Source organism: Channa argus, chromosome 4 (assembly GCF_033026475.1).
Source record: "Channa argus isolate prfri chromosome 4, Channa argus male v1.0, whole genome shotgun sequence".
NCBI lineage: Eukaryota > Metazoa > Chordata > Actinopteri > Anabantiformes > Channidae > Channa > Channa argus.
In genome coordinates this window covers 25,591,876-25,604,493 of record NC_090200.1, presented here as the reverse complement: position 1 = coordinate 25,604,493, position 12,618 = coordinate 25,591,876, and the positions used below count along the sequence as shown (strand labels likewise).

Here is a 12,618-nt window from a genome sequence, read left to right as displayed (position 1 = left end):
AATGTTTCTCAAATTATGGTGTAATAACTTTAATGCTTGAGCCCTCTTTCCCAGTTGGCTCATTTTAATGAATAACATCACACTAAAAGCATTTTTTCAGTCTTTTTTAAGTTATTTGTTTGTTTCACCTCTAAAATCCAGCATCATTTGTGGATGTGTGGAGAAGTGTGCACATGTAATCACAGGCATGTAATCACAGGCACAAAGGTATTTGGTGCCGGTAAGGCAAGAGTAAAACTGGGGGGGGACAATCCACAGTACTCATCACATGCATAAATGTATTCTGAAACTCAGCCAAAACCCAAAAAAATTCTCAAGCCAAGTGAATCAGATGGATATTTCCCAAAGTAAGAGTATTTTCAGAATGGAACTGTCTGCAGTGGATTGTGATACTGTCTCTCCACTGCCGCTCAGTAAGGAAACTGTGGAGGACACCAAAAGGGACTCATCCCCTCTCTGTCCACTGTCTATTGAGAAATGGTCCAAAGTTGATTTAATAAAAAGAGCGGGAGACCACTACATTGGAAGTGTGGACATATTGTTCATGTGTGCTTTTGAACAACTTATTACGACAGACTTGAAAAGAAAAAGGGTGAATATTTTTATTAACTTTAACTAGTTTGCCACAAGCTCGTCTAAACCAAATCCCTGTGTGAAATATTTATCTCATTTGCTAATGCATGCCAGTGCTCATGACTGGGAGAGGATAAATTCAGCTGTGTATAAGAACTGTGATTGTAGCCTCACAGCACCACTTCATATTTTGGGCCCCTTTAATAATTGATGCGTGCTCTTGTATAACATAAGTAATATCAAACGTTTACAAACGATTGTGAAAACAAACAGAACCTTACCACTTTGAAATTGAGATGCTAAAGTATAAGGAGATACTGTTAAATGGGGACAACACACACTGGGGTTTCTCGGATGTTCCCCGCTCTGTTTTTCCTCTTCACACCCATCCCCTAATACCAGCATCTACTACTGTATATCTTTAACTTGCCTCATATTGCCTCTTGAGGGATAAGGATGGGAAAGGCTGGACCAAAATAACCCGCAAATCAGCTGACACACTCCACCACAGCAACAGTAACCAGAGAAACAGCCTTTACATGGTTCTTTGTAATTTAAAGCTTTTTCGCATTTTATATTTCAGTGTCTGTGGCTACTGCTGTTCTGCTGTGGCTCCATGATAATGTAGCTAGAATAATCCAGTGGAGAACCTCATATGAAAAAAGGGAATTGGGTTTGGGGTCCATAAAGGGCTCCTGCTGAGCCACTGTGGGATGAGACAGGCTTCATCTGAGAGGATAAAAGGACTGGCTTGAAAGGGAAAGGAACTGGCAGAGAAGGCATGCAAGGCCGATGACACAAGCTTGAGTCAGTTTTTCTGAATGCTACGAAATAAAAATAGATTTGTTTGGTTTGCAGGTGTTGAGCATCCTTCCCCCCCACTGATGTTTGTGAGCACCAGTTAGAAATGTCTCCGCCTGGCTGGCAGAATTGAGCTCATTTGCCTGTTTTTATGAGCCATCCTTTCCTTGTTAATTTAATCCATCGACTCAAACCAAAACAATTTAAATCTTGAGGAACATGCTTGTTAATTTTACACCCCCTTTAACAGTTCCTTTCCTTTTTATCTTCTCTTCCCTCCTCCTATTGATCCTCCCACAGCCAATGAGAATGATGGAATAAGTCATGTCCACAGCACAGCAGCCACATGCAAGAATTTACCCAGCAACAACAACAACAACAACAGGCAGCACATAAAGCAATAAGGAGCTGACAAGGCAGTTGGACAGCAATTGATCAGCCCTGTCATTCAAAATCAGAGAGCAAACCGCTGTCTCATTCATTCATTCACTGACTCAATCAATCATTATCCACCCAACCAGCGTATCAGTGAATACCTGATGGTGGTAACTGCCCTCCCTTCGATATGACGTCTAAACAAGGAAAAAGTCAGAGGGACAAGGACAAGGAAGGGTTATTTTAGAGCAGAATAGAAGAGGAAGGAAAAGATAATAGTGACAAACTTGTGTGCTGAGATGTGGGAAACGTTCGGTAAGGATAAGAGTGGGTTTGTTCTACACTTTGTATTTTTCACAGAAGCCTTAAAAAGACCCAAATCAGCAAGCAACAGGCGACAGTGATGTGTCGCTGATTTGTTTTTAATAATTTCTGGATAGTGACCAAGTTGACTGAGTGGAGAAAACAACAATACTAAACAATACATAGAAAATGCTGGCTGGTTTTCATCTTTTCATTGGATTTAGTGATAGTACAAACTTTATCTTAAAACATAAGCCTTGGGTTCGGTGAACTTACTTGGAAGAGAAAAAAAAGGTCAAACAAACAGTTTATGTTCAGCCTTTCACATTCAGCTTTGAGCTATCATGCACAATTTTCAATAGTTTTCATACAGTTGTTACTTGTTTACAACCTGTCTGAACTCAAATACTGTTCTGCTGGACATGGTTGCAAGCACCATGTTTCTAAATATGAAGCATATTGTGATGCAAATGTGGTGGAATTAATCCACAGTGCAACTGGGTGAATTGTATTTGACTGGTGTCACATCAGCGCATTTAGATTAAAAGTTAATTAGTTTTCTTTGTTTTCCTAGCGAGTCGAGTAACTTTCAACTGTGTTGTGAAATGTAAACATAGTTTTGATCAAATTCATATTTTCAGAAAGCTGGTTTACAGCCTGCCATGGGCCACAAGTTATTATAGAGTTTTCTGGCCCAGAACAGCAAATTTCTTGCTCTATCAGAATATTTGTCAGTAGCATCAGAAACATAAAACAGATACTTGTAGTGAGACTTTTTTCTACTTCTGCTCAGTACTCACAGACTATATTGATGGTCAAAGTTTACTTTGATCTCCTAACAGAAATATTCTGTGTATTGGTTTATTCATAGCATTCTGGACATTGGTGTCAAAAGTTTATGTGAACAGCTTGACATCAATCAAAGAGTGTGGTCAGTAGTTGGGTTATTCAATGCATTTTCAGCTAATGACAGGAATTCATGATAGGAATCAGGACTTAATTGTGATATCAAATGGGAAATAAATTTCAAAATGATGGAATTCTGAACCAAGCTGAGCCATGCCATGAGCCACTTCAGAACAAATGAGGCTGGCCCGCTTATTGCTTGTTTACTGCTTCACTGACTGCAGTGACACAAGCAGCTGTTGTTCTGGCGTCATGCACCACAATGTGAGAACAATCTGACCTGAACAAACCAGCTGGTAGGAATTACACGCCAGCTTATTTCAAATTTTAACCTCAAATGAGCCAATGTTGAGTGAAAGCTATTATTGTGAAAGGGCCCAAGGTTCACTTCTAATACGCTGACCTCTTTGCAGTTTGCATGATTAGCAATTGCCACGGACCATTGGGCAGTGCTGAAACAAAGGCCACACAGCTGGCATTAGAATTTTCTGACCTGAAGAAATAACTCAAACAATTGGCCTGCTGTAAGATGTGTCACACTGTGACATTCAGAACCAGTTTATGTAATCTTCGTTGATATATTTAACGGTAGTTTTGGTGAAGCAGGGATTTTTAAACATTTTTGGTGCATAACTTAACACTGTAAGAGAGACAACAGCTGATTTAGTAGAACAGTAGCACAAGAGAGGAGAACATTTAGAACAAAGACAAGAAATAAGTAAAGACATTTTCTGTGATAAAACACAGTAGATGGAAGAGTTTGACAGTCTAACCTTGGAGCGAGTTTTGAACGTCCTGAAAGCTCCAGTTTTGAAGATAACCCTGTTCCTCTTGCAAAGAATGAAGGCGACCATGCCGATCACCACCATCAACAGAAAGAGAGGTGTCAAAATGGCCATGATCCACAGGTTGCTGGGTGGTGTTTTTACCACAGCTACGAAGATACAAACAGTATTCGTCAGTAATCCATTTTGTGTTTAGCCATATTTAAGCTGTTTATTGATATGTGATTAGTATGACATATACATAAAGACCATATACAGAGCAGGTGTCAAATTATTTCACGTTTTTGTTGAAGCTAGGTTAATGATGTAAGAACACACAAACTGTAATGAAATATACTAAATAAAATCGCTTTAAAGTACAACAAAAGTCTGGATTGAAGGAAAAGTTTGAAATTGAACATCTTCAAGGTAACTCCTCTATTACATTGATAGAGATAGAGAGTCTGTAAAAGCAAACTAAATGAATTTTACAGGAACACCGTGTTGAGTTCCCAGCACTGGAGCACTGGAGCACAAAGAGCTATTGTTGGCTCTGATGATTGCTGGGATCTCTCCAATTTGTTAATTATGGATTTTGGAGAAAAGTGAGGGAAAAAAGTTGAGGGCCACAACATGCATGCTGTGGAGAATTGCTTGCAGGACCCACTCTCATTTGTAGTGTGTCTCTTCCACACTGTATTCGGTGTTGTGCATGAGTTTACAGGAGCACAGACTGCTGCTGTAGAAGCCTAAAGCAAGCATTATAGTTCAAAACTTTACAGTTCGTGTACGTGTACATACAAAGCGTGGGTTCTACTTGCTTTTACTGTATATAGTTTTTGGTTATTATCAATGCATTGATCCATCCATTATATGTAACCACCTATATTGGGCCAGAGGCCAATGGAGTCAAAATGGTAGATAAATTACCTATGTGACATTTCTTAAACTGAACAAACATTAATTTACCGTTTAGTTTTCCAAGAGGTTTTCAAACAAAGGCGGGTGTAGAACCTTATGTAAAATCCATATTTCACAGAAAAAAAATGCTTCAATTCAACAGATAAACCATCAAGAGCAGTTGAAGTGGAAGTGCTGACATGTCGCTACAATGGCTGCAGAATGAGAACTGTGGTCTGCGAGTTGACACTGCATCTACTTATGTACACATATTGGTTACTACATGTAAAAAAATAAGGAAATAAGATCCTGTTTCTGGACCCAATGGAAAGGGAAATATTGGAAACATTCTAATTTATTTTACACACACTTCACATGCATATCCAGACTGTAAACACTGTCTTTAGGTGGACAGCTATCCTGGGGGAAACATTTAGCCTTGCTCTGACTGAAGCTGAGCGCACACATTTTTGTCATTTTACAGAGATGTATGTGGAAAACAATGTAAGACAAATTGTTTTAATTGGGTCTCACAACAAGAAAGGGAAAAATATGTCAAAGTGGCGTTAACTTGAAATACACATCTGGTTATTTTTTGTTCTGAAAGTCACACCTCCCACTACTAGTTTAGGGTGTAGAGAAAAAGTAACAGTACATTTTCTTTCACAATACAGTGCAACATATACATTTATACAGTGATATGCTGGACAGCTTATCTTCTATTCAGCCCCCGAGGAAAAGAATGAGTCATTGACGCACCTACTGTCTAAACTACAGGCGGTACTGTAATTGGTGTATCTCATGAGCATTCACGAGGGATCTCAAAGCTTAAAAGGGCACGACATCCATTTTACACATGAAGCTCAGATTGGTCATCATGACAAATACTAGGCTGTTCAGGCACAACAGTTGCTTAACGTCTTCTGTGGCTTTTGCAGGGAGCCTGCATTACTAACTAAATATTATTTATTATCATATTGCTTTATATCATATATAAAGTAAGATAACATGTACTCTTATAGTAGAGCAAAATCATGAGCTTACGTTCAGCCTGCACTTGTACAAAGTATCCTAGTGTCAGAGCCATAGTCTGAGAGTCCAGACTGCTGAGGGTCTTGGCAGCGGTGGTGCCTCTGATGGGTGCTCCATTGAGTTGAACGTAGTAGGTCATCTCTGCTGGGTTCTTGGGACCAGGCAGTCGGCGCATGCTCACCATCTGAGAGAAAAGTCATAATAATAATATCTCAGGCTGATGGTGGCTTTTTTTGGACTTCATACAAATACATCACCAATACACAGCAAAGGCACAGTTTACTTTTTATATAGAGAATATTATCATAGCAACAGCATATCATCTATGGCCAGATTTAATTCAAAAGCCTTTATCTCCTCATGCCAGGAGATTAAAAATCTTCCACAGCAGTCCTATCAAAGTTCTGAATCAGCTCAATTGCTTTGATCACGATGAGACATTTGCTTCGAGATAACTGCAGTTGGGGAAGACGCTGTAGAATAACTTGAAATCTTAATTTCCTTTCATCATGCATCAAACACTTTTTGTTTGTATTTAACGAACACATCAGACAATTTAATCAAGTTTGAGTTTATCATAAAAAGAAGGGACATGTGGTATTAAATAGTTGGAAAATGTTTCCCCTGACTTCACCCCAATCTCTCTCCCCTCTGTCTCAATAAGCTTCTCCCTCCCGTGTCTCTGCACAAACTGATCACCTGTGACTTCCCATAAAACCTTCAGGCCGTTTAAGGCATATAGCCCAGGAGGAGTCAATCGTTGTCTCAATTTGCACATTATTGGGCAGGGACGAGATGCACAGTGTATGGAAAATAATATGCACACAGACAAACCTTTAGTCCCAGGTAAACTTTTTGACAGATATTTGAAGATTTTATAATAGCAAGTCACTGACAGGACTTTGTTTTCAATATGACCTTTTGGGGGTTCACGGATATCTTGTAGTTCATTAAAAAAAGCCTTCCTCAAACATTGACAAAGATATACGCTTCAAGTGATTTATAAACTGTGATGGATTATCTTTCTCAAATATATTTTATGTTGTGCCATTTTATTTATTTTTTGACTAAAAGAAGCAGAAACTGATGGCTAAGGTAAAGTAATTTCGGTAACCCAAACTCAGTCTTAGCACTAACACTGTACAACTGCCTTTTTTTAGCTAAGATGTCATCACCTGGACAGTACAATTCCCACCTACCTGCACAGTGTAGCCCCCAACAGTGGTGGCCCGCCGGGAACGTGCTGTTTGAGAACCCTGCCTGCCGGCCACCAGGAAGAGCTCGGCCAGCCGCTGCTCCATCAGGCTGGCGAAGCTCTGGTAGTTGGCCTCCAGGGATGAGCTGTCCACATCCTGGATCACTGTGAGGAGAGATGAGAGCGGCCAGATGAGGGATTTACAGGGTAAAGAGGTGTCCAGACAGAAGGAGAGGGGCCAAAAAGGAGATTGTTAGGGCATGGAGGATGAAGTGGGAACGACAAACATGAGGAGGAGAGCAGAGGGATGTGGGGAGGAGATTAATGAGGAGAGGATGTGTGAAGGAGAGGTGAGAAAATATCAAAGTGAGATTATTTAAGGGTAGTATTGATATTGATGAGAACAAAGGAGCAGTGCAGGATAGTGAAAACAAGAGACATGAGATGAGTGGGGTGTTAGAAGGAACTACATGGTCATCCCTATTTAAAGTTGCTATTTAAGCTATTTAAAGCTATTTAAAACCTGCTCATCCAGAAATATTACAGATGCATCGACTCACACTTCACACACGAGTGTTTGCATCAATCTTCTCCTGAGTGTGTCTCCTACTAGAAGCTATAAGTGAGATGGTGCAGTGGACAGACTCTGCACACACTCTCAAACACGCACTTTGGCATCATTCACACCCGACCGTGATGTGATGTGATCTCTCCCTCAGCCCCAGTCAGGAAGCTGTGAATTAAACATCAATAGGTTTTCCCAGGAACAGAGAAGCTAAAGACACTGAGCACAGAGAGTGAGCGGGTGAGGGAGAGGGTGCTAAGAGGGGAGGACCGAGGAGAATGAAAAAAAATGTAGAGATCCGGTACGATTGTGCTGAATTGCTCAGTGTGCGCCAAGGCATTTAACTAACTGCTGTTTTGTCCAGTCGATGCAGCTCCTGATTACAGCTAATCATCCAGTAGCACATTTGTGTGCGCATGTGGGTTTGTGTGTTCATATTTACCTGTTATGACCCAATAGTTCTTAGTTGACGTCGATATGTTGAGATTATGGTATTCAAGGGCTGAAAAGGCAAAGAGAGAGAGGGAGTGAGAAGGTTACATACTTGCAGTTTTGCAGTACCTGGAATTGAATGTGGTGGCTCAAAACATTCCCCCTACACTGCACAATGATGCACATTATTCCCTACATTTTCACAGAATACATAAAAAAATTTAAAATGCACAGTACACATATGTACACACACACACACACACACACACACACACATATATATATATATATATATATATATATGTATGTATCTATACACACACACACACACACACACAAAATGCTGTCACTAAACATAACTTAACGAGCAGTTTTGCTTCCTTAAAAATGTTAAATATTTATCAAAAAAAGGAGGCATTTCGACTTGACATTAGGGAACTAGGGTATCACAAATACCATAAACAGAGACACCAGACTACTAAATCTTACCAGCGATCATAAACAGCTGTAAAAAATGTAACTCTATGCTGAGGGCTTAGACTGGCTTCAGTAGAACTGTGATAGCATCACCATCAAAGTTAGAAACAAAACTTGCTACAATTGATTAAAAAAAGCCTTTTGTTGGTATAGTGATGTATCACTTCTAACTCAAGTCTAGAATTGTTAATTGTTGTTGACTCCAGGCTCTTCAGAGAACCTTGTAAATATGAATGTGACAGCAGTATGCTTGTGTGCTGAAAGTACATTTGCGGAGGAGATTTTAAGCTTTGGTCCTTGGTACAGATGATAAAATCCGAATAAACACCCCTTACCCCTTTTTTTTAACTACTCCGGGTCTCACCATTTCCTTCTCCCTGCATGTCTCTGTGCCTGTCCAGTTCTCTACCTGTTTACCAGTTAGCCCATTTTTCTTAAAAGGCCTCCTCCTTTCCATCGACTTGACTGTATCCTTCTGTCTTTATCCACCCATCATTACTCCTTCAGTCTATCAGCCTCTTTCTGTGTCCCATTCATCCATCAACCTATCTTTTCTTATTTCCCATCTGCCCGTTTCACCATCTCTCTCCACCTAACTCCTCCGTGCTGGCTGTCTGCCGAGAGATGTGTTTAGCTCGAGTCAATGGTGTTGCAGCAGCAGTAGCTGTTAATACAGCCAGTGTCTCAGCTCTCAGCCCTCTGAGTGTCTGCTGCCACCTCCCTGGTGCATCTGTACGTGAGAAAATTTGCATTCACTGAGCTCTTCTCTTAACTTAAACAAGCTCACATAAACCCTTAAGACAAGCAGCAATGAATTGTTAAAGTTCAGACACATTCAGAGCCCTTTAGAGAATCTGTTCAATGGGCACACAAATCCAATGCTCTCAGGCTGGAAAATGTAGTTGCACAACTCCAAAAAGAAGACAATGTTACCATATGAGATGATACAGTTAAAGCATAAGGTTGCTGGTATTCTATATTTATCTTATTACTAACACTTAGTTGATAAATCCCAACAGCCACATTTTCCCCTCTCAGTTGCACAGAACACATTAAGCAATACCAAATATATAGTTTCACTTTTATACTACAAAAGCTTAGTTCAGCCCTACTTTTTGGCAGAAGTTATTTAAACTTATGTACAGCTTATGTACATCACAATATGTGTGATTTAGTAAAAATAAACTACAAGTATTTTCAAGTTAATGAGAGAACATGTCAGCCAACAGTGGAGCTCTATAGTACAGAGAAGTAAGATTTTTTTAGGCTGCAGATTCGCAGGCAATAGTTGTCAGGCAAAAACATTTAATTACTGGTTTGTTTCATTTGATTTGTTGATCTTCAAACATTCCAAATGTCTTCAGGCTTATAGTTTAAATATAGGTTGGTCAAGCTTATTTGAAAGAAAGGGGAAAAGTATAATTTTTACTTAAATCTGAAAGACAAACTCAATTTATAACAACCTGACATGTCCTTGTCTTGACCATCACTTAGATGAAGTCATGTGTTTTATTCTCAGCAGCAGTTTATGATAGAATGACTGATAGGACACAAAACAAGTAATAGCCACTAACGCTAAAGCCTACAGGTAACAAGGTCTACAGAATCAAGATGGGACAACAAAGTCTACATAGGGAGGAGGTCAGGGTGGGTGGGTGGTGGACAACAGATCACATCAGATTTTAACCCTGTAAACAACTCATACTAAACACTGTTGTTTTAAAGCATGATCACAACGATTCCCAAATCTTAACCATGGGTTTAATAATACAGCCATGATGCCACCAAAGCTGAAGAAAATACTTATTTTAACCCAAATCATGACACTTCCATGAATGCAACAAACCTGTTTTGCCAAACCTTAACCATAAAACTGCTCATTTATAAAACAAAAACTGACTTGTCCGTCAACATCGATGTGTTTTGGGAGGACAGACAAATTATGTCATCCTAGTGCAAGAGGAGTCAGATCAGAAAAGGCTTGAAAAGTATGTGTCATTGTAGAAGGCACGACAAGTGTATTTGTCATTTTGCCAAAAAAAAAAAGACTGTGGGACAAATGTCCACACAAACTGCTTTGCATGTAAACAGGTAATGAAGGTTAATATTCAGGTTGATTTGTTCATTTTAGATTAATAACAGATTTTCACTCTCAGTATAGAGAGTGATCAATCAATGTGTATCTGTACCAATGCACTTCTGGACTATTCACTGATGTGTCCACGAACACTTACAGCCATTCTTTAATAATTGATATGTTTTGTTATTTTACATGATTCTATCCACGTTTGTTCATTGTTTTACAACAGATAAAGAAGATAGTTTTTAAGAGAGCAGACAAGATTTCTGTGGTGATGCTAAGTGGGTTTAGACGTAACCATGTGAAGTGTGCTGTTTTAGCCCTTTGGGTGTTAAGAGCATGCACAGAAAAATACTAATCTAATCTCACCAGGCTAAAATTAGCTCATTCTGGGGACATGGACAACAGATTGCCTGTGGCATGTTTCAGATGATAGGAGCTGTACAGCTGTTTGCCCTTTAACAATCTCACAGATGGCATCAGAGTCTGGAGTAGAGTACAAACCAAGCTCATGTTGTTCATTTTTAGGGTCTATGGCCTCTCACTTACATTTTTAATGTCTTTTAATAAATGCTGTCAAATAAAACAAGCACAATGAACAACCCAGTTCAAAAAAAGTTGGGACGATGTATAAAACGTAAATAAAAACATAATACAATGATTTGCAAATATTATACCCATATTTTATTCACAGAGATTTTACCATTTCATAGGAAATATTAGCTCATTTTTAATTTGATGGGAGTAACACATCTCAAAAAAGTTGGAACAATTATTGTGTAGCACTTCCCAATGTCTGGGAAGTGAGGAGACCAGTTGCTGGTGTTTTAGGAGAATAATGTTGTCCCATCTTGTCGTCTGCGGGACACGACGTCCATGGTTTATAAAAAGAGTTTCAAATTTTGATTCATCATACCACAGGAGTTTTTCATTTTGCCTCAGACCATTTTAAATGAGTTTGGGCCAGGGAAAGTGGCTGAGTTTGTGGTATTACATACTGTAGATGGTGGGATCTTCAAAGTCTTGCAAAGTCTAGCAAAATTGTTCCCCAATTTTTAGACAAAGTTTGTCGCAGGTTAGTGAACTTCTGACCATCTTTACATTCGAGAGGCTCTGCCTCTCTGAAATGCTCATTTTCATTTTACTGACCTGTTGCCACTTAACCTAATTAGTTGTCAAATGCTCCTCCTTTTCTGAGTTGTATGTCCATGAAATGGTAACATTTATGACTTTCAACAGCTGATATGTTGTTTATGTTTTATTGCGAATAAAATATTGGTTGATGAGATTTGCAAATCATTGCATTCTGTTTTTGTTTAAATTTTACACATCACCCCAACTTGGACTTGGGTTGTACATGTGCTGCTTCTATTATGTTCTTAACAGGTAAAAATCCCATGAGGAAGTTTTAGTTTTCTCTTCTTTTGTTTTTTTGCTTAATGTTCATGATCATGTTTTGTAGTGCACATATGCGGAATGTGTTCAGAAGGTGCCCCACTTTTTTTGAGTGGAAAAAATCAGTAAAATTATTCCAGGCCACAAATGTGTTTCCACCAAAACCTATTCAGAATACACAAGCTGTTAGTCCGTGTTATTGTATGATGAAGTAGGTAAGGTTGAAATTCCATATATTTTAATAGTTCTTCCAACATTCTGACATTCTTTATTAGTAACACATGCAGTAGATTTGAGGTCAATCCTGAATTCTCCCCTTTGAGAAGCAGATAAAATAAGCAATAAATGGTCTATCATACTTGGAGGTAACCTGCAGAATCTACAAAAGCACATATAAAAGCTTAAGTACTTAAAAAATATATAAAATCTAACAATTAATTCAGAACTAAAACGTAGAAAATTTATAAGATAATAAAGCTACGCAGCCTAAATACAGAATACTGTACTATTGAAATACTATAAGATAACAGTCTGCATATGTAAATCTGTCTCAGCCCTGTTTTGTAATGACTATAAAATTAGCATGGAGACAGTGGACTCTTCCTTACGTCCAGGTCTATGGAAAGAAAGCAAACATTTTCATCCTACCTCCAAACTCTGTCTGCTGAAATTTTGAAAACTGAAATAAAATTCAGAGTGCAAACATCCCCAAGGACTCAGCTCAGTATGCTGGTTCTGCCTGCTGCAAAGAGCCCACAAAAACACACAGAGGATGTATCTGCCCACCGTCTCTATCTATGCTGTGTTTTCAAGACAACCT

At 39.0% G+C, this 12,618-nt stretch overlaps 1 protein-coding gene across 2 annotated transcripts in view; it reads right to left on the bottom strand.

Annotated features, from left to right (window-relative positions):
• The window catches only part of kiaa1549la (KIAA1549-like a), a 96,258-nt gene that overhangs the window by 32,293 nt on the left and 51,347 nt on the right, over positions 1-12,618 (bottom strand). The window contains exons 8-12 of one of the 2 annotated variants that reach the window (XM_067502257.1): positions 7,857-7,916; positions 6,854-7,014; positions 5,667-5,838; positions 3,732-3,892; positions 1,911-1,946 (exon numbers count right to left, since the gene is read on the bottom strand). In XM_067502257.1, the coding sequence (XP_067358358.1) occupies positions 1,911-1,946; positions 3,732-3,892; positions 5,667-5,838; positions 6,854-7,014; positions 7,857-7,916 (590 nt within the window). The remainder of the gene's footprint in view (positions 1-1,910; positions 1,947-3,731; positions 3,893-5,666; positions 5,839-6,853; positions 7,015-7,856; positions 7,917-12,618) is intronic. The other variant, XM_067502258.1, reaches the window with a different exon arrangement.